The sequence below is a fragment of the Marmota monax genome, unplaced genomic scaffold, assembly GCF_021218885.2.
Source record: "Marmota monax isolate L192 unplaced genomic scaffold, Marmota_monax_Labrador192_F-V1.1 WCK01_AAM20220418_F8-fsc00019, whole genome shotgun sequence".
Classification (NCBI taxonomy): domain Eukaryota; kingdom Metazoa; phylum Chordata; class Mammalia; order Rodentia; family Sciuridae; genus Marmota; species Marmota monax.
Genome location: NW_026695242.1, coordinates 8,965,655 through 8,987,009, shown reverse-complemented (window position 1 = coordinate 8,987,009; position 21,355 = coordinate 8,965,655). Strand labels below are relative to the sequence as shown.

At 45.5% G+C, this 21,355-nt stretch overlaps 1 protein-coding gene and 1 pseudogene across 2 annotated transcripts; one reads left to right on the top strand and one right to left on the bottom strand.

Annotated features, from left to right (window-relative positions):
• Window positions 1-15,183: 15,183 nt before the first annotated feature.
• LOC124076143 (large ribosomal subunit protein uL6-like) lies at window positions 15,184-15,767 on the bottom strand (annotated as a pseudogene).
• A 2,307-nt stretch (window positions 15,768-18,074) lies between these two features.
• Window positions 18,075-21,114, top strand: Fam241b (family with sequence similarity 241 member B). Of its 2 annotated transcripts, none has more exons than XM_046419783.2 (3): window positions 18,075-18,170; window positions 19,541-19,667; window positions 20,332-21,114. In XM_046419783.2, the coding sequence occupies exons 2-3, from the start codon at window positions 19,575-19,577 to the stop codon at window positions 20,599-20,601; spliced, it is 363 nt and encodes a 120-aa protein (XP_046275739.1). In that variant the 5' UTR covers window positions 18,075-18,170; window positions 19,541-19,574; the 3' UTR covers window positions 20,602-21,114. The 2 variants fall into 2 exon arrangements, with proteins under 2 accessions (XP_046275739.1, XP_046275740.1); XM_046419784.2 differs by lacking the exon at window positions 18,075-18,170 and adding an exon at window positions 18,264-18,462.
• Window positions 21,115-21,355: the final 241 nt, after the last annotated feature.

Below are 21,355 nucleotides of genomic sequence, written 5' to 3'. Positions count from 1 at the left end.
TGCAGTCATTTTACCCTTACAACAGATTATTATGTTTCAAAATCACTTGAACTAATCACTTGCCAAGCCACACTTTGATGTGTAGTTAAGTTCATATGCTCCATTTTTAAAATTTATATATGACAGCAGAATGCCTTACACATATAGAGCACAATTTTTCATACGCTGGTTGTATACAAAATATATTCTCACCAATTCGTGTCTTCATACATGTACTTTGGATAATGATGTCCATTACATTCCACCATCATTGCTAATTCCCTGCCCCCTCCCTTCCCTTCCCACCCCTCTGCCCTATCTAGAGTTCATCTATTCCTCCCATGCTCCCCCTCCCTACCCCACTATAAATCGGCCTCCTTATATCAGAGAAAACACTTGGCATTTGGTTTTTTGGGATTGGCTGACTTCACTTAGTATTATCTTCTCTAACTCCATCCATTTACCTGAAAATGCCATGATTTTATTGTCTTTTTATTGCTAAGTAATATTCTATTGTGTTTATATATATAATTTCTAATTATCTTCTGTATTTCTGTAGTGTCTGTTGTGATATTTCCTTTTTTATCATGTATGTTAGTGATTTGAGTTTTTTCTCTCCTTCTCTTCATTAGCATGGCTAAGGGTCTGTCAATTTTATTTATTTTTTTCAAAGAACCAACTTTTTGTTCTGTCAATTTTTTCAACTGTTACTTTTGTTTCAATTTCACTGATTTCAGCTCTAATTTTAACCATTTCCTGTCTTCTGCTGCTTTGGGTGTTTATTTTTTCTTATTTTTCTAGGGCTTTGAGATGTAAAGTGAGGTCATTTATTTGTTGACTTTTTCTTTTTTTAAAGGAATTTTCTGATATTACCTCATTGAAGAGATTCCTTTGGTTTAAAACTCTGTGCCTTCCTCTATCCCAATAACTCTTAGATTTGGTCTTTTGATGCTGTCCCATAATTCTTGGATATTCCATTCATGGTTTCTTACTATCTTCACTGTGTAATCAGCTTTATTTTCCAGATTGTATACTTTGCTTCATTATCTGATGTTCTTTCTTCCAAGTGATCTAGTCTGTTGGTGATGCATTCTATTGAGTTTTTTATTTGATTTATTGAATTCTTCATTTCAAGGATTCCTGACTTTTTTTTCAGAGTCTCTCTCTCTTTCTCTTGAAGTAATCTTTTGCTACCTGTATTTGCTCTCTTATCTCATTGTTGGAGTGATCAAGTTTTGCCTGTATTTGCTCATTTAGGTCATTCTTAATTCACAGATCATTTTAATTATGAACCTTCTGAACTCCTTCTCTGACATTCCATCAACTTCGCTATCTATGGGTTCTGTTATTATAGTGTCCTGGTTTGTCTGGGGCACTTTCCTACCTTGTTTTTTCATGGTGTCTATGTGTCTTCATGTCTTGCAGTGTGGATTTGAGATATTACAGTTTCTTCCCTATATTCTTGTAATACCTGTGCAGATTGTCTGTACCTCACCTTGATGTTGGGCTTCCAGACCCTGCTGGTGTCCCTCAACGAATGCTACAGCATCCTGGACCTGGGTCCTGCGCAAGTTGGTGTGGATGGATCGGCCACTGGGCTTGACCTCCTTTGGTAGTCTGCTGGTCAGAAGGGGCGGTCCTGTGCCAGAGGCTAGACTCTGGCAGGTTTGTGCCCCACCAAGGGAGGGGTGGACGGGGCCTGCTGTGAGCCTGGGTCCCTCACAGGTTGGTGTGGATGGTTCTGGGCCACTGGGCTTGACCTCCTGCACTAGTCTCTCATACTCTCCATTTTGTTTTTAATTTTTAGATACTTCTTTAGAAATTGAAAATTTAGGTTTGTTTAATAATTATTTAAGACAAAACTTCAAAACTAGGTACTTTTAGAGAAGTTTAATATCTATCTTGTCTTCTCCTTCCTTTTACTGGAAGCTAGTTTTTCTAGGCTTTGAAAGCTGCTGTCTCCCGTGTCCCCGCCGCCCCTCCACGCCCACTCTCTCATTTTATTCACTGTTGCTCCCTGTGACGTCCCTGGCTGCTCTCAGTCTTTCTCAGTTGCTAACAGGTAATAGATGAATAGTGTCTTTTTCCAGATGTTAGAATATCTAGTCCAGAGTAATATCAAAACTCTACCTTTATGTGGTGATCCCTGCCCTACAGCGCACTGGGACAGGAGTGCACATGGAGGAGTGGTCCCCTGCACCCTCTCTTCCTTTCTTTTGCCTGCCCCCCAGCTGGTGGCTTATACTCAGAGCGAGAAGACACAGGACAATTCTCACTTGACTCCTCCATTTGTCACCTGGCGCTGGTTCTTTCTGGGTGTGGACACTAGAGAACTCTACCGGTAGCTTCCTGAGTTCTTTGGAGACCATCTGTGTCAATCATCTTTCCGTGATTATAAGCAAATGCCTGAGATAATTGACTTACAATAGAAAAGGCCTGTTTGGGCTTGCCACCTGGAGGTCCCAGTCTGTGATGGGTTGTTGGTCCCATTGCTTTGGGCCTGTGGAGAGGCAGCCCACCATGGCAGGGGTGTGGGGTGGAACAAAATCGCTCACCTCATCAGCCAAAGACAAAGAGGAAGGGGACTGGGATCCATAGTCGCCTTTGACCTAATCACCTCCTAACAGGCCTCACGGCTGCAAGGTCCCACCCCTCCCAGTGGTGCCAATGGCTGGGGACCAAGTCTTTAATATGGACCTTTGGGAAATATTGAAGATCCCAAGTATTGTCCCATCCTCTCATGAGGCTTATCCCACCTGGTTCCCTTAGCACAGGGGTCCTGTCTTCCTCTCCTGTGTCAGCCACCTCTGTCCCTGGGTTTCGGGGAGTCACCTACCACCCCACACTTTCAGCCTGGCTTCCCTTTCAGGCTGCTCATCTGACACAAGACCTCGGGGGTCTTTTGCCTCCCATGTTCTGGACAGGGCCAGTTGGTTCCCCAGCCGGCTGCTTTCCCCCCTCTATCCCCCGGAGCAGCCGCAGTCCCCAGTTCTTTCCTTTAGATGTTACAGACGTGGATTGGCCAGCGCCTGCTTCCTTTGAACCCAAGGAATATTGTCAAACTCTCTACAGGGTGTTCCTGAAGTCCCTTGACAGTCATCTGGCCACTGGGTGGCCCCTGCTTATGGTGGGCCAGGTCCTGTGCTTTCTTAGCCTCATCGGAATGGCACACACCGGGAAAGGGAGCCCCTTGAGGGCCACGCTGTTGCCGAGGGCGGAGCCGAGGAGGGGCTGCATTAGTCAGATCTTCATCATTGTGATCAAAGTACTGACGAGGACGGCTTAGAGGAGGAAAAGTTTATCTTGGACAAAGAGTTTCAGAGGTTCAACCCTCGATCGATTGGCAGACTCTATTGCTCACAGCAGCCAGGAAGGGGGGGAGAGAGAGAGAGAGAGAGAGAGAGAGAGAGAGAGAGAGAGGCGCCAAGGAGCCAGGGATAAAATATACTCCCCAAAGAAATGCCCCCAGTGACCTGCTTCCTCCAACCCCACCTGACAACAGCTACCACCCAGTAATCCGTTCCTCGAAGACGTCCCAGTTCTCATAATCTAACCATTTCACCTCTGAACATGCCTGCTTTGCCTGACATGAGCTTTCTGGGGGACCCCTCATATCCAAGTCATGACAGGGAGAAGGTGGCTCTCTCCCTATCCCAAGGGCACTTCCCCATCTCAGGGCAGGACCTCTGGGTGTTTTATTATCTGCTCCAGGGGAAGGTGACTCTGGGTGAGGGTGGATTGGAGACACCCTGGGTCCTTGCATGTCTCAGGGACGGTCGCCCTCTCCCCTCTCCCCCCTCCCCCAGTACACCATAGGGCCCAGCACCATTGAAATTCCAGTCCCAAACCTCAGCCAGTCCCTGAACATATGTTTCACCCTGAAAGGAACAATGGGAGAGCCAGGCTTAATTAAGACCCCACAAAAAGCCCTTGACTGGGCTGGCCTCATTCTCTGCCGGGCTCCTTCCCCCTCTCCCCACCCCCACGCTTCTGTCTTTGCTTCTTCCTTGTGGACAGATGAAAGGCATCCAGGGTGCGCGGCTCCGCCACGCTCCTGCTCCTCTTTTCTTATTACCTGACTGTTTTGGTCAGCTCTTTCCACCCTGGGACTGAAAGACCTGACCAGAAACAACTTTGGAGAAGAAAAAGTTTAATTGGGGCCTCATGGTTCAGAGGTCTCAGTCCAGAGCTCCATTCCTGGGGCTCGAGGTGAGGCTGAACATCATGGCGCAGCAGTGTGGCAGAGGGAAGGGCTCACATGATGATCAGGAAGGAGAGAGAGAGAGAGAGAGAGAGAGAGAGAGAGGGACTCCACTCTCTAGGTACAAAATATATACCAAGGCAAGCGCCCTGATGACCCACCTCCTCCAGCCACACCTCCCCACCTTCAGTTACTGTTCAGTTAATCCCATGGGGGATTAGCTCACTGACTGGGTGAGGGCTCTCATGACCTAGTCATTTCGCCTCTGAACGCTCTTGCATTGCCACACACATGAGCTTTTGGGGACACATCATACCCAAACCATAACACTGACCTTGTTCCACTCTTCTGAGCCCTGCAGTAGAAGAGGCTGCCTGAGGCCCTGTGCCAGACTGCCCTGAGCCCCAGGCTGGGGGCAGAAGCAGGCAGCCGGTGAGTGCTTGCCTGGCTTCTGGTCTGGGCAGGGTTGCCATTCCCCGGCTGAGGTTCTGGCTAAACTGACGCTCAGTCCAGCCCAGTCCTGCCATCTGATCTGGATTTTAGTGGGAGATTCTGCAACAAGTGTCTGCACTGATTGGAAGGTGGACCCCTAGTTCTGAGAGTTCTGTGGCTGCACCTCTGGGTCCAAATTCGCTGTCTGTGAAGGCTCTTCACAGCTTCCAGAACAGCCCAGACACTCAAGAGATTTTATGTTAAATGAATGTATGGATTTTCACTCACTTAACAAAGCTCATGTGCCGAGCACTCTGTGCCTAAGAGCTACTAATCTTCACATTAAGTAATATTATCATCCTTATTTTATAGATGAGATTATCAAGGCACAGCAAGTAGGTAGCATAGCCAGAGAATTCAAAGCCAAGTCAATTGGTCCCAGCCTCCCTAGACTGCCTCCAGGGGAAGAATAGACCTTTTGAGCCCCTCTGGATACATTGATTCCTTCCTTAGTTCTGTCCTCTATTTTGCACGTGTTTGTTTAGTAAATCCATGTCCATGAAATCACTAGCCAAGCCAAGAAACTGAACACTGCCAAATATTATAACCTGTCCCACTCGTCATGTATAAGCCTTTTTCCAAGTATAAGTTTTCTTTCTCCCCTAAAGCTAACCACTAATTTTTAAAATAATAATTTCTTATCTGTTTATTATTTTTTTCTTCTTTTCATTCTTTTTTTGTTGGTACTGGGGACTAACCCAGGGGCACTTAATCATTTAGTCACCTTTCCCAGCCCTTTTATTTTTATTTTGTATTTTGAGACAGGGTGTAAGTTGCTTAGGGTCTCATTAAGTTGCTGAAGCTGAACTTGAACTTGTGATCCTCCTGCCTCAGCTTTCCAAACTGCTGGAATTCCAGGCATGTGCCACTGTGCCTGGCTTTGTTTTTCTTATTCCTTTACTGCTGTAGTAAAAGTATAGGATGCATCCTTCAAGGACACCATCCAAGTTTACCTTTTATTTATCTTTGTACAAATGCAATCATGCAGTAAGACCTGTAATGCTTTTGGCTTTTTTTGTTTGATGTTGTATTTCAAAGATTCAACTATGATACTGTATATAATCTGAGTTCACAGTCTTCATTACTGTATGGCAGTATATTTTATGATTACTATTATTTACCCATTTTATTTTGATGGACTTTTGAATTGTTCTCCAGTTTCTATTATGAACAATGCTTGTGAACATGACCTGGTGCACATGAGCATTCACTTGTGTGTTCTGGGTAGTAAGGAATGCAAACATCCTCCTTTCCTAGGCAATCCCTCATGGTTTTCCAAAGTAGTTGTACCAACATTAGACGGAAACTCCTGCACATCAGCACCAGTTACTTGGTATTGTCACCCTTTCCAATTACTGTCCAATGGGTGTGCTAGTGTCTCATGGTGGTTTTAATTTGTTTCTGATTGCTAATAGTACTGAGCACTCTTTCAAAGTTTATGGGTCATTTGGATTTCTTTTGTAATGTACTTGGTCAAATATTTTGCCCATGATTTTAAAAGGCTGTCTGTCTTATTCATTTAGAGACTCCTCATATATTCTAGATGTAAATCTTTTGTTGGCTAACTATATTGCAAAACAAACAAACAAATAAAACAAAACCCTTTTCTTGTGTATTATGTTTGCCTTTTTGCTTTTTTCCCCCCCTCCAGTGCTAGGGATCAAACCAGGGCCTTGCACATGTTTGGTAAGTGCTCTCCCTCAGAGCTATGTCCCCAATCCTGCCTTTTCACTCTTTAAAAAATAATATCTTTCTGGGTGCAGTGGCACATGCCTGTAATCTTAGCAGCTCAGGAGGCTGAGGCAGGAGGATTACAAGTTCAAAGCTAGCCTAAACAAACTAATGAGACCCTGTCTCAAAATAAACAATAAGTAGAATGACAATAGAATGAATTGGACATTATTACTACGTGTATATGTGATTACATGACCTGGGTAACTCTACATCACGGACAATCAGGCGAATGAGAAGTTATATTCCATTTATGTACCATGTGTCAAAATGCGTTCTACTGTCATGTATAACTAATTAGAACAAATAAAAATATATATTAAAAATAAAAAATAAAAAGGGATGGGGATGTAGCTCAGCAGTTCGATCCCCAGTACCAAATAAATGAATAATAAAAAGTAGGGTCTTAATCAACAGGAGTTCTTAATTTGAGTGCAAGTTTAACGTGATAAAGTTTATCAATCTTTTCCTTTATGGTCGACATTTTTATAATGTGTTAAGAAAATCCCTACTCGGAGGTCTAAAGAATATATATATTATATACAAATGTATACATAGATATCCATGTGTGTACACACACATATGTATATATTTCAAAATCTTTATTGTCTTGTCTTTCATATTAAGGTCTATAATACACCTAGAATCTATGTTTGTGGATGGCTAACCATATGAGATAGGGGTCCAACATTTTTTTCCGATATGGATGGCCAGTTATCACAGCATCACTTATTAAAGAGAGGTTTCTTTCCTACCGTTCTGCACTTCCATTTTGTATAATTTTGAGGTGGTGGGTCACTGGGGGCGCATCTTCTCTGCAGGCCCTTCCCCTCTCTCTGCTTTCTGGCTGCCAGGGGTGAAGCAGCTTTCCCCTACACACACGCCCTTTAATCATAATGTCCTGCCTCACGTTGGGCTTGGAGTGATGGACTTGGCTGACCATGGACTGAACCTCTGAGATTTTGAGCCCAAATAAACTTTTCTTCCTCTAAGTTGGTTTTTGTTCGTTTGTTTGTTTGTTTTGGGCATTGGACTCAGGGGCACTCAACCACTGAGCCACATCCCCAACCCAATTTTATATTTTATTTAGAGACAGGGTCTCACTGAGTTGCTCAGGGCCTCATCATTGATGAGGCTGGCTTTGAGCTGCTGATCCTCCTGTCTCAGCCTCCCAAGCAACTGGGATTACAGGCGTGGGCCACCACGTCCAGCTCTAAGTTGCTCCTGTCAGGTACTTTGATCACAGCAACAAAAAGATGACTAATACTATACCTCCATCACGATGTCTTCATTACTATAAAAATACTTTAAAAGTAGGTGTCTGCTTCCAAGATGATGGGACGAATATACTTTGCCTGATTCTTTCTGTCAAACACAACTAAAGACCCTAGACATTTTGTGTAACACAAACACAAGAGGACTTTAAAAGATGGAAAGAGAAAAGGCAGACTGAACGGGGACTTCGGGGTATGAGGAACCACACAATGGTAAGGGGGTGGTGGATGGGGAATCCTGGGTTTCCCTTTTGACTTATAGATCCCAAATTCGAAGCTGAAGAAGCTGCCATCCTGAAAGCAGTCAAGGTTAGACTATAAAAGCCCCCTAAAACCTTCTTTCTAGCCAAGGTACTAGAAAAGGTACCTAGCAAAACAGAAAACTTTTAGATAGATGTCAGGAGCTGTCCAGGGGTTGCATGTAGGTCATGGAAGCCTTGAGGATAGAGACATTTGGTCTAGGAATGACCAGTGGACATTTCCTCTGTTCAGTTGCCCAGGGACAATGTGAATCTCTATCCCACTCTGCCGTGGCCCACACAGCACCTGAGATGGGTGTGACCTGCCAAGATGTCAATCAACCTGCTGACTGCAAGACATCAGGAAGCAAGACTCCACCTTGAATCCTTATCTCTGCCTTTGATGTACCCCCTTAAATAAACCACCAGAGCCATCTTTTCTTTGTCTAGTTCCAGAACCCAGGTGGACTAGATCTATCAGGGGCTTTGCCTTTTGTAAATATACTTCTGAGTATTTGTGTTTTGTTATTCACTAATTATTTGAGATTTTAAGTTTTAGGGTGGCTTACACCCTCCTGGTCAGGAAGAAACCCCAATGAGACGCTGGCCATAGACCCCCACATAGGTAGTAACTGCTGTACTCAAGCTAATGCCATAGGAAAAGCCCATTGCAATGGACAAGTGGATTCAACCTAGACGTCCTGCTTTATGAGACTGTAACACGCATTCATGATCCAGCCACTCACAGGAGGCCAACAGGGAGTGGGGCTGGTAACAAGCCTCTCCCCTTCATGAGGTCAGTGGAGACCTTTTGGAACACAGTAATGATGGGCACCCCTTCCCCCACTTAGGTGGCAACAGCGGTGGGGGAGGGGTACTGGACTTGGACTCCCACCTGTTGTATCAGATGTCAGCTGTCCTTCTCCTGATGGAGCAATGACAGAGGCTTAGATGGGATCCAGAGCCTCAGAGCATCTGTGAGGATGCCCAGGTTTCACTGGAAAGTCACTTGTCAAAGCTAAGGACAAGGGAGTCATCAAGTTGAATGAGATGTTGACCCAGAGGTGGCAGAGATTTTTGGAATTATCTGACAAGAATTTTAAAGCAATCATGATAAAATGCTCCAGTGAGCAATTATGAGCACGCTTGAAAGAGTGAAAAGATAGAAGGCCTTGACAATGAGCCATAAGATGTAAAGAAGAGCCAACTGGAAATTTTGGACCTGAAAAAAACCATAATCAAAATAAAAAGGGACAGCCTCAGCAATTTAGTGAGGCGCTAAGCAACTCAGTGAGACCCTGTCTCTAATAATATACAAAATAGGGTTGGGCATGTGGCTCAATGGTTGAGGGCCCGAGTTAAATCTCCAGTACCAAAAAAAAAAAAAAAGAAAGAAAAGAAAGTCTGATGATAATTTTATTTCCCTTCTATATCAATTGAATTTTTTTCTTTGCAAATATATGGGTCAATACAAAAGATTTTCCTTCTGACCTTGAAATTTACAAATTACACATGACAGTTAAAACAACTATAACTGCTTGAGGTGGCTCTAAATGCATGTTGAGGAAATATTTAATACAATTAGAGTGTACCAGGGAGAGTAAAAGTATATAAAAGTTAGTAGGTTCTTATACATTACTCAGACACTAATAAAGGATGAATGACACCAATACAATGTGACAGTTGTATAAATATAATGCAATGCCTGGACTAGCCACAAAGTAGCTACTCAAAGGGGTGTTCATAAAAATGCTGTAGGTAAGTGAAAATGGATTTTTTTTTTTGGTACCAGGGATTGAATTCAGGGACACTCTACCACTGAGCCACATCCCCAGCCCTATTTTATATTTTATTTAGAGACAGGGTCTCACTGAGTTGCTTAGCTTCTTGCCATCACTGAGGCTGGCTTTGAACTTCCCATCCTCCTGGCCTCAGCCTCCTGAGCTAGCCTCAGCCTCCCTGAGCTGCTGGGGTTACAGGTTGTGCACTTTGATGCTATGGAAAGCATCAAAACAGAATTCTAAGAATGTTCAAGTAAACCACAGGAACACAGGGAAAAAAGTGAGAACAAACAATCAAAAAGTAGGGCTGGGGATGTGGCTCAAGCGGTAACGTGCTTGCCTGGCATGCACAGGGTGCTGGGTTCGATCCTCAGCACCACATTAAAAAAAATGATGTTGTGTCTGCAGAAAACTGAAAAATTAAATATTAAAAAAAACAATCAAAAACATAAACCAAGCTATTGAAAATGGGGTGGTTTTTCTCATTTCCCTTTCTGTGGATTTGTCACTGATACAGAAATGCCTCAAAGGGTGTTGATTTTATATCCTGCTACTTTGCTGAATTCATTACTAGTTCTAGAGGTTTTCTGGTGGAACTTTTTTAGGGTCTTCTAGGTATAAAATCCTTTCATCAGGAAATAGTGCCAATTTGAGTTCTTCTTTCCTATGTGTATCCCTTTAATTTCTTTCATCTGACTAATTGCTCTGGCCAGTGTTTCAAGAACTATGTTAAATAGAAGTGGGGAAAGAGGGCATCCCTGTCTTGTTCCAGTTTTTAGAGGGAATGCCTTCAATTTTTCTCCATTTAGAATGATGTTGGCCTGGGGTTTAGCATAGATAGCCTTTATGATGTTGAGATATGTTCCTGTTATCCCCAGAGATCCTGCATCTAATAGAAGAAAAAGTAGGCCCTAATCTCCATCATGTGGGATTAGGCCTCAACTTCCTTAATAAGACTCCTGTGGCACAAGAATTAAAATCAAGAACCAATAAATGGGATGGACTCAAACTAAAAAGTTTCTTCTCATCAAAAGAAACAATCTGTGAGGTGAATAGAGAGCCTACATCTTGGGAGCAAATCTTCAACCCTCACACATCAGATAGAGCTAGGGTATATAAAGAACTCCAAAAGCTAAACACCAAAAAAATCCAAATAACCCCATCAATAAATGGCTCAAGGACCTGAATAGACACTTCTCAGAAGACGACATACAATTATTGAACAAACACATGAAAAAATGTTCATCATCACTAGCAATTAGAGAAATGCAAATCAAAACCACTCCAAGATTTTATCTCATTCCAATCAGAATGGCAGCTATTACGCATTCAAAAAACAATAAGTATTCACGAGGATGTGGGGAAAAAGGTACACTCACACACAGCTGGTGGGACTGCAAATTGGTGCAGCCAATATGGAAAGCAGTATGGAGATTTCTTGGAAAATTGGGAATGGAACCACCATTTGATCCAGCTATCCCTCTCCTCGGTCTATACCCAAAGGACTTAAAAACAGCATACTACAGGGACACAGCCACATCGATGTTTATAGCAGCACGATTCACAATGGCTAAACTGTGGAGCCAACCTAGATGCCCTTCAGTAGACGAGTGGATAAAAAAAATGTGGCATGAGGGGAGTTGCACGGAAGATGGAAGGAGACCCTCATCGTTATACAGAATACATGTATGATGTTGTGATGAGAAAAAAAATAATTCCCCATCTTCTGCTCCTGAGCCCCTAATAACTTCTAATCATTTCCTTTCATATGAATTTGAATATTCTAGATACTTCATATAAATGGAGGCATACAATAAAAAAATGTGGCATATATACACAATGGAATATTACTCAGCAATAAAAGAGAATAAAATCATGATGTTTGCAGGTAAATGGATGGAGTTAGAGAAGATAATGCTAAGTGAAGTTAGTCAATCCCCAAAACCCAAATGCTGAATGTTTTCTTTGATATAAGGAGGCTGAGTCATAGTGGGATAAGAAGAAGGAGCATGGGAGGAATAGACGAACTCTAGATAGGGCAGAGGGGTTGGAGGGGAAGGGAGGGGGCAGGGGGTAATTAATGATGGTGGAATGTGAAGATCATTACTATCCAAAGTACAAGTATGGGGCTGGGGATGTGGCTCAAGCGGTAGCGCACTCACCTGCGGCCAGGTTCGATCCTCAGCACCACATACAAACAAAGATGTTGTGTCTACTGAAAACTAAAATAAATAAATAAATATTAAAAAAAATAAAGTACAAATATGAAGACATGGATTGGTGTGAATATACTGTGTACAACCAGAGATATGAAAAATTGTGCTCTATATGTGTAATAAGAATTATAATGCATTCTGCTGTCATATATAAATAAAAATAAATAAAAATCATCAGGATTAAGCCCTAGCATATCAATAATTATGTTAAATTTAATGGTTTAAATAATCCAAATAAAAGGCAGTTTGGCCGTGCAAATTTTAAAAAATGATCCAAATGTACATGGTATATAAGCAACTCACTTCAACTAACATGATGTAGGCAAGTTAAAAGTAAAATTATGGGAAAATATATATTGTGCAAACATTAAAGGAAAACAAATAGTGGAGTTGAGTACAATGAAAACTAAGAGCAACAGAGACATTACATGCAATAAAATAACCCACCAAGAAGACATCAAACCTAAATAAATGTGCATCAGACAATGGACAATTAAGATATGTGAAGCAAGAACTGATAAAATTGAAAGAAGAATTAGACAAATCTATAACTGTAGTTAGAGTCTTCAGTATCCCTTTCTCAACAATTGATAGAACAATGAGACACACAATCATCGGAAAAACTCAATACCACCATTAACCAACAGTACATAATTGAGATTTATTAGATAGAATATTCTATTCAAAAGCAGCAGAAGGTACATTCTTTTCAATCACCTAACATTCGCCAAACACCTGAAAAGTAAACAACATTATTCTACATGATCCATGGGTCAAAGGGGAAGTAGCAAGTGAAATTTAAAAATTACATTGAACTCAATAAAAATTAAAATACAACAAATATATCAAAATATGTAGGGATATAGCTAAATGAGTGCTGAGAGGAAAATTCATAGCACTAAATGTTTTACATTGAAAAACAGGTCCCAAGTCAAGGATCTAAGCTCCCTCTTCAAGAACTTAGAAAAAGGAATTGCAAAATGAACCCAAAGCCAGAAGAAGGAAGGAAATAACGCTAAGAGAAGAAATCATTAAGATTGAAAATCAAAAAACTGAAACAGAAACATCAGTGGAACAAAAACCAGTTCTTTGAAAAGATCCATAAATTGATGAGCCTCTAGCAAGAGTGAAAAACTGAGAAAAGATACCAAAACCACTGTTAGGAACGAAAGGGGGGATGTCACCGCAGACCCTTAGCCCAGCTGCCCCGTGGTCACATGATCTGGCCCTGTCAATGGAACAGGAGGCAAGTAATGTGTGCTACATCCCTAATGCTTTTTTAAAATTTTCCTTTTAATTAATTAATTTATTTAAATTAGGTATATATGACAGCAGAAAGCATTTTGATTCGTTGTACACAATTGCAGCACAACTTTACATTTCTCTGGTCATACACGATGTAGCATTGCACCATATGTGCAGTCATACATGTACCTAGGGTGAGGATGTCCATCTCATTCCACCATCTTTCCTGCCCCCATGCACCCTCCCCACCCGCCCTCCCCTTTGCCCAAAGTTCCTCCATTTTTTCCATGCCTCCCCGTTCCCTTTATGGATCAGCATCCACTTATCAGAGAGAACATTTGGCCTATGGTTTTGGGGGGTTGGCTTACTTCACTTAGCATTATCTTCTCTAACTCCATCCATTTACCTGCAAATGCCATGATTTTATTCTCTTTTAATGCTGAGTAATATTCCATTGTGTATATATACCACAGTTTCTTTATCCATTCATCTATTGAAGGGCATCTAGGTTGGTTCCACAGTTTAGCTTTCCTTAAAAGAAATCAGTAATCAGGGTTTGGTGTTTCTGGCCTATAATCCAAGCTATTGGGAAGGCTGAGATAGGAGGATCACAAGATCATAAGCCTGGGCAACTTCATGAGACCCTATCTCAAAAATTTAAAAAAACCAAACAAACATTGAAATAGGGCTAGGGATGTAGGTCAGTCGTAGACAATCCCTGGTACTGCAAAAAAAAAAAAAAATTATTAGTACATTAGTACTTTTGTCCCCCCCCCTTTCCATGACAATACAAGGTAAAGAAGTTGGTGAGACAGTTCTGTCAGTCAACTGTCCTTGGATGAAGCCCAGTACTGAACCACCCTCAGGAACATGTAGCGGATCTTCTCACATCCAGCAATTTTCCCACTACTTCCTTGTCATTCCTGGGACTTGGGAATCCTTCTATCCCACCTGAGCCACGATGGGCCCAGGGACCTTCACAAGGCCATTTGGGGCCCCTATCCATCATCACTATCTGACCATTTCCTCTCCCAGGTCTTATTCCCATTGTTGAGATCCAGCATGTGACATCTGTGTTCCCGTCACTTCCTGTTATCCCATTGTTTTCTCTGAAGTGGCATCTGGCACCCTCTTCCATGGACACAGGCCCACGGAGGCAGCAAATGTGGGTCCTGTAGGCTTCTTTCCCCCTCATTCTCTGACTAGTACTAATGGGAGAAAGAGAGCAGAGAACACCAGGAGAAAAAGGTAGATTTGTCTATTTATCATGACATCACTGTCATCATTGTTGTCATGCCAGCCTCTCTCCAAGGCAGCAAGTTTTCACCTGCATAGGCAGAGCAGGGCCCAATATCCCAATCACCCGCTGGCTGAGAGGTATGAATCTTGCAATAAACAAACGCTCAAAGAATATTTTTACTGAGCCCCTGTTGTGAAGGCAGTCATGTGCTCACAGCAAGGGGACGTGAGGAACTCACAGATGAGACCAGCACAGGGAAGGCTGGTGGGTGCGAAGAGTGGAGAATGCAGAGCTGGGAATCTGTCTCCTTTGGGGTCCTGGCTCTGTCACCAGCAGTAGGCTGGCCATGAAGAATCTCCCTGAGCTGGGCTCGGTGGTGCACGCCTGTAATCCCAGTGGCTCAGGAGGCTGAGACAGAAGGATCCTGAGTTCAAAGCCAGCCTCAGCAACTTTCTTGATGTCCCAAGAAACTTGGAGGAAACCCTGTCTCTAAATAAAATATAAAAAGTGCTGGGGATGTGACTCAGTGGTTAGGCATCTTGGATGCAATCCCCGGTACTGAAGAAAAAAAAAGGAGATCTCTGAGCCTCAGTTTCTGTCAATACAGGGGAACAATAATACCTATCCTTCCTATTTTGTAATGAAGTGGTCTCTTTCTTTCTTTTTTTCCCTTTGAAAGGACACTAAAGTTTATTTAAGTCCAAAGTCAATAGGGATCTTTTATTGCATTACTGAAATATCAGATTAACTCCAGGACTGTTTCTGTGGCTGAACACGCTCAGATCTTATTTATCAGCCTGCTGAACTGTTCCTTTTTCAGAATCATAAATGCCATCCAAAATTTTTCCCATATTCTTGTTTTTCACTATAGGGGCTTGCTGACTTAAAAAGGCTGAATTTGAAACAAGTTCAACATCATTTCAAAACTTCAATGATTAATTCATCTTTCTGAGCTTGAGACACTGAACAAGCAACACCTGCCCTCATCCAAACCCTGCAGATGTATTTTTCATCCAAGAAATTTCAGATTTCAACAAAGAGACCCATTCTCCTGAATAACGACGTTAATGGGGATGTATGCGTACATATTCCTCATCTTTTAATGGAAGCCCAGCATAACACCCTTGATCATGTTCTGTATATGACCACAGATCACGCGAACAGTGGCCAGTTCCCTTCTATTTCCCCACCATTTGTCAACCCGTAGCCTCTTCCTTTTCTTTCCAAGGAGGCTGAGTTCTACATTGATATGACTGAAATCCCTCCAGAGGGTTCCTCTTGAGCCCTTCACAATAACTGTGAGTCCCTTCAGAGTAATATCGGCATTTTCTGGAATGTCGACAGTGTGACTACTGAGAATGGTGTTCATTCTCACAGTAGATGCAGCAAAGAGAATGAAGTGGTCTCCTTCTACTTCAGAAATGGAAAGGACTCTGCACATATAGGGGTCATTATATTTAGTACAGGGAACAGTCAAGTTTGGGGACGGGGGACTTCGATTGGGTGGGAAGGGCCTTGAGTAGATAGACCTACCCAGGCAAAGCAGACCTCTGGTGATGAATTTCAGGAACAGGAGACCAGGTGGGCAGGGTTGAGGGAAGGAGTAGATAAGGGGGTGCTGGGGCTGGGTTTGAAGGGTTGCCAAAGCCCTTCCATGAGTTAGGTCTTGTTGGAGCAGACAGTGGGTGTTTAGCTTTTGCAGGTGTCTGAGCTAGGGCGATACCTAAAGGATGTGTAGAGATGGCAAAAGTGATTCACAGCCTGCTAAGTTGGTTTTAATTGGTAACATTAGGCCTTTTCTTACTCCAGTTAATGGGATCACCCCCCTAGCTCTAAAGCTGTCCTTGACTTCTCTGAGACATGCTTCCTCCTCTGAACACTATGGTGTCCTCTGGCTGGACTGTAACTCTTTGGCAGCAATTGCACCACACAGTGCTTCCTGGAAACATCCATGGTTTCCTGCTTGAACTTGCTGATTCCCTCAGACCACAGAGGTCTTTCCCTCCTGTGGCTTCTGGGTTGTGTGCCTCACTTATGGGGCTCTGTTCATGGAAGGCAGTGGTTCTCAGCCCTAGCCGCTTATTGGAATGACCTGAAAATTGGTTTTCAAAGTGTTTCCATGCCTACGTTGTATTTTAGATCAACAGCATTGTCAGCTCTGGGGTAGGACTCTGGCATTGGGATGATTTCTAAATACCCTAGGTAACTTCCATGTGTACAGTGGGTTTTGAGAATTCACAGCGGAGCACTAACAATTAGGCATTCTGCCTTGTGATCACTCCTTCCAGGTATGCACCGTGCACACCTGGAATACATCAGGGAACAGGAAGAAAGCAGTAGGATTTCAGTTTATATTTATTTTAAATCCTATTCTTTTTCAATGTGCAAGCTTTACAGTCACTAACTGTCCTGGAACAGTAGTTATGATAACAACTGTGGGCAGCCCTTGAGCCTTTACTGTGGCTGGGCTCTCATCTAAGCACTTTATGCTAAGAACTTAGCACTTTGCAAAAGCCAGATGAGGTGGGTACTGTTGTTAACCCCACTTTATAGATGAAGGAATTGAGCCCAGAAAGATTGATTACCTGGCCAAGATCACACCACACCACTTCACTTAGCAGCCGAGCCAAGATTCAAATGCAAGTGGATTCCAGTACTCATCTTTTACCCACAATGCCAGTCTGCTTCAATAAATCATATGCAAATAAGACACAGATACTGGGGAGATCTGCACAGCATTTTTTATTAATAAGGTTTCCTAATCAAATAACTAAACTACAGATGGCAGACTATGAGTCCTTGAGGCAAGCTTTAAATCTCACTCTTTGTTTGGTCCACCAGAGGCTAGCAGGCATGTGGGGTCCAATATATAATCAATAAATATGTGCACACTCCTGGAAATATCAGCTAACTGGTAATCATGACTAACATTGATCAACTCTTGCCACATGCCAGGGACATCATACTTAATCTTCACAACAATCCTGTGAGGCTACAATTATATTCAATTTGCAAATTAGACACAGAGCAGCTAAGTAACTTGTCAGAGTCCAGAACTTGAACCCAGATTGTGGCACTTCACAGCTCACTGGGACCCACTGTGAACAGGTCCACAGGGTTCATGCAGGTGGCTGGGTTCAGAAACATCAGGATGGAGGCAGAAATTAACTATTTACTCCTTCCAGGTGGTTCTTTTGCCAGGCAGGCCCTTCTCTGTTTGCTTGACAGGCAAACTCCTACCTGCCCTCAAATTCAGCTATGGTGGCTGACTGTGGTGACCTCCGGGAAGCCTGCTGCAGTTAGCTGCACTGCCTGGCTGTCCATGCCTTCTCTTTTAGGCGCTCCCTAAAGGCAGGGCTGGGGCTTACTCCAGGGAATCCATGGAGCAGGCTCGGCAAACCTGTGGGTGGGCTTGGCCTGTCCCCCTTCCACCACAGGTCAGAGACATCCCATTCCCTGGGCTTTTCCTCTGTGGGCGCCATTCCCCTTTTCTCCTCTTCTTCGCCCACCTCCTTCCTCTTCTTCCTCCCACGTGTCCTTTCCTCAACCTCCCTTCCTCCTCCTCCCTCGCCTGCTCCTCATCTCCTGCGCCCAGGGTGGCCGGCCCCCGGCCCGGCTCGGGGCTGCAGTTCTCCCGGCCGCCGACAGAGGGGGCCGCTGCGCAGCCGCGGGCCGCGCCCCTCCAGCGCGCGTTTCCTGTGAGGTCAGGTGGGAGGAAGCGGCCCGGAGCCGCCGAGTGGACGCCGCCGAGGCTCCGCAGCCGCGCACGCAGGTGGGTGTCCGTACTGGGGGAGACGAGAGACCCGGCACATCCTTCCCGGTCCCCTGGGCCTGGCCTCAGAGCCGGTGTCAGGCCCCGAGGCCGCGCTCGGCGCCGGGCAGCGTCCCTCCGCCGCCGCAGCCCCCACCCGCCGCGTCGGTGCACCGAGGGCCAGCGCGCCAGGGCCCACCCAGCGGGGGCGGGATGACAGAGCACAAAGAGACAGCGGAGGACCACTACCCGCTTGGCCTGCACCCGGGCCAGCAGGCTTCAAAAAGGAGGCCCGCCGGTGCCAGCCTCCGAGGCACGAGAACAGGGCTCTCATCCTCTTTGGGAGTGGGTGGCCCCGAGTGTTTTTGAGGGTTTAGGTGAAAATTGCGGTTCAGCTGTTCGCGGGCGGGGGGGAATGGCCTTTGCACAGACTCAGGGAGGGGCGTGGAAGGGCTCCCAGCTCAGGGGCGCCCTTGGGGTCAGCAGAGCGGAGACCTCCCAGTGCCACTGGAGCATTCAGCTCACCGTTTTGGAAAGGCTGGGCCCGGCCTCCCTTAGCAAAGGACAGACCATGTTACCAGACAGGTGAGGGGCAGGGAGGGGGCGTGCCCCCTCGCCGCAGAGGTCTATCTTTCCCAGCCAGTGTGATCGCCATTATGGTCTGTCGCCAGGCAGTGGACCTCAAGTAACCCTGAGTGGCCCGGATCTTTCAGGGGTTCCTGGCTGGAGAAGGCCCAGGTTCTTGGCGTTTGCTCCCAGGGGAGCAGCACCTGGGGCTCATTTTTGAATGGAAGGGGATTTGAGAGCTGGGGGTCCTGGTACCCTGGACTCTGTTTCCCAAAGAAGACCCTGGCACCCGGGGTGCTGCTTCATGCTCTCCCTCTGTTTGCTGCCTGGAGATGTAGGCGCCTCCACAGCTGCCCACATGCCCCTGGGGTGCCACCTGTGCAATGGCTGTGCAGTACCTACCACAGGAACACTGTAGGCCTGACAGATGTCAGGGGGGCTGGCCTTCCAGTCCCAATGCTGCTGCTGGTCCTGGATCATAATAAAACTCCCTTCTGCAGGAGTCCTTTCGGTGGTTTTTCTAGTGGACTCTGTGTCTGCCAGATTTTTGTCCCACAAAAAATTTGTATTTATGTCTCCCCCTTTTATTAAGCAGACAGCACCTGCTCAGGGTGGGTGACCAGGTAAGCTCCCCTGGTGCAGCAGTCGGCTCTCAATCTTTGGGAAATGTGTTTCCTTCAGGCTCTTTGAGGTCAGGGGAAGCATCATCCATTGGCCCTCAGGATCCTAGTGACAGATCACTAAGGGTTCAGGGCTAATGGGGAGGAGGGACCTCTGGCCACATGGTTTCTTCCATCAGCCCCCACCCTGGCCATGAATTACAGGTGCCGCCCAGTAGGGACCCACAGCTCCTGGAGGATGGTGCGGATCTTGGCCAATGGGGAAATTGTTCAGGATGATGACCCCCGAGTGAGGACCACTACCTCGCAGAGAGGTAGCTCTCCTCGGCAGGTAGGCATCCCCTGGGGAGGGGGAGCAGCCTGCCTTCTTTGTTACTCCTTAACTTCTAGAAGTCTCTCTTGCTGGTCATTAGCCTTCTCTAGCCTGAAGCCCTCTTTGGAAAGAGCTGAGCAAGGGAGCGCAGAGGGTCAAGACAGTGGGCAAATGCTGTGGGTTTACTGCCCAGTCCCTGTCTCCCCAGTTCTCTCCCCTCTGGGCGATTTTCTCCCCAAGAGCTCTCTCTCCTTTAACCTGGCTAGTGAATCCTGCTGCAGTTGGTTTATTTTGAAAGTCTGTTGGATGGGAGAAAACCTGGAGAGAGAGGGGAAGAGTTGAGCCCATGGCCACAGAACTATTTTAAAGAAGGGAGTGCCCAAGAGCTGTGCCCATGCTGAGTAACCCCTGCCTGGTCACTTCTTGTCGTCTCTGTCCTGGGTGCCTTCTCCCCGGGCATTATATTGGGAATTCACACTGGCATTTTCCGTACTCTGAGAGCTTGTGATCCAATCCTTGGGAGTCTATGGGTGGCATACAGAATTGCTAAGGAAGGAGGGAGTGGCCCAAGGTGGCTGTCAAGGAGGGCAGGGCCCAGCCTGGAGTTCCCTCCTGGCTGGTGCCTCAACTCCAGGACAGCTTTCTCTGGATTCATTTGTTTCTCTCTGTCTTCATCTTCCAGGGCTTTCTCAACAGGGGCCATGGTGTCCCCCCTGGGGGGACCGGCCCCCGCCCACAGCAGGCAGGTGCCAGGCTGGGGGCTGCCCAGTCTCCCTTCAATGACCTCAACCGGCAGCTGGTAAACATGGGCTTCCCCCAGTGGCATCTGGGCAACCATGTGGTGGAGCCGGTGACCTCCATCTTGCTGCTTTTCCTGCTCATGATGCTTGGTGTTCGTGGCCTCTTGCTGGTGGGCCTCGTGTACCTGGTGTCCCACCTGAGCCAGCGGTGACCTCGAGGGCTGACGGGGGTTGGTGTGTCGAGAGGGACTTGCTGGGCCTTGGTGTTGGAGCAGGCATGTGGGGAGGGGACCATGAATTTGGATTGCAGGTATGGTGAGAGGGACCATGGGTTAAGCCGGAGGCAGAGGGAGGCTCTAGTCTAGCATCCCCAAGCCTAGGGTGGGCACCCTGGTTGTCTTGAGATGTTCAGGTGGTCTAGGGCCTCCATTAAGTGACACAAAACCAGAACAAGGCATTCTCTTTCCAATTCTCTTTGATCCTTTTGTGCCAAGAAGAAGTCTTAACTTGGTGCCAACGTGTTGGATGCCTCCAGGACACGAGCTGCCTTCTCCGTTACCGGGGAGCAGTACTGGGTCTAGGGCAGGTGGGAGAAGTTTCCAGACTTTTATAACACTGTTTTGTTTTAATGGTGTATTTTTATTGGCTACCTTTTATTTCCGATGAGGGGTACCGGCATTCTATTTATTGTGACATTTTCAATAAATAGATTTAAGTAAAAATGAGTCCATGTAAAGAAATTTATTACTAATCATGCAGCTGCACAGATCTGGAGAGGATGGTGAAGGTGGCTGGGGGCAGCTGGGCAAGGGGTGCGGGCGGCCGCAGGCTGATGGACCTAGCCTCAGATTCCTCACCCTCAGGATCTACTGTGTCCACTGAGGGAAGGCACAGGATTGGGGGCCAGGGCTGGGGGAGGACGGGCGGGGAGGTGGACACTGGTTCCATCGCTCCTGAGGTCTGCTG

Bases quoted from the DNA above. Each gene is read 5' to 3' on its own strand.
- Fam241b (XM_046419783.2), top strand. From the start codon at position 19,575: ATGGTGCGGATCTTGGCCAATGGGGAAATTGTTCAGGATGATGACCCC. The intron at 19,668-20,331 runs GTAGGCATCCCC...TTCATCTTCCAG, and splicing joins GAGGTAGCTCTCCTCGGCAG to GGCTTTCTCAACAGGGGCCA.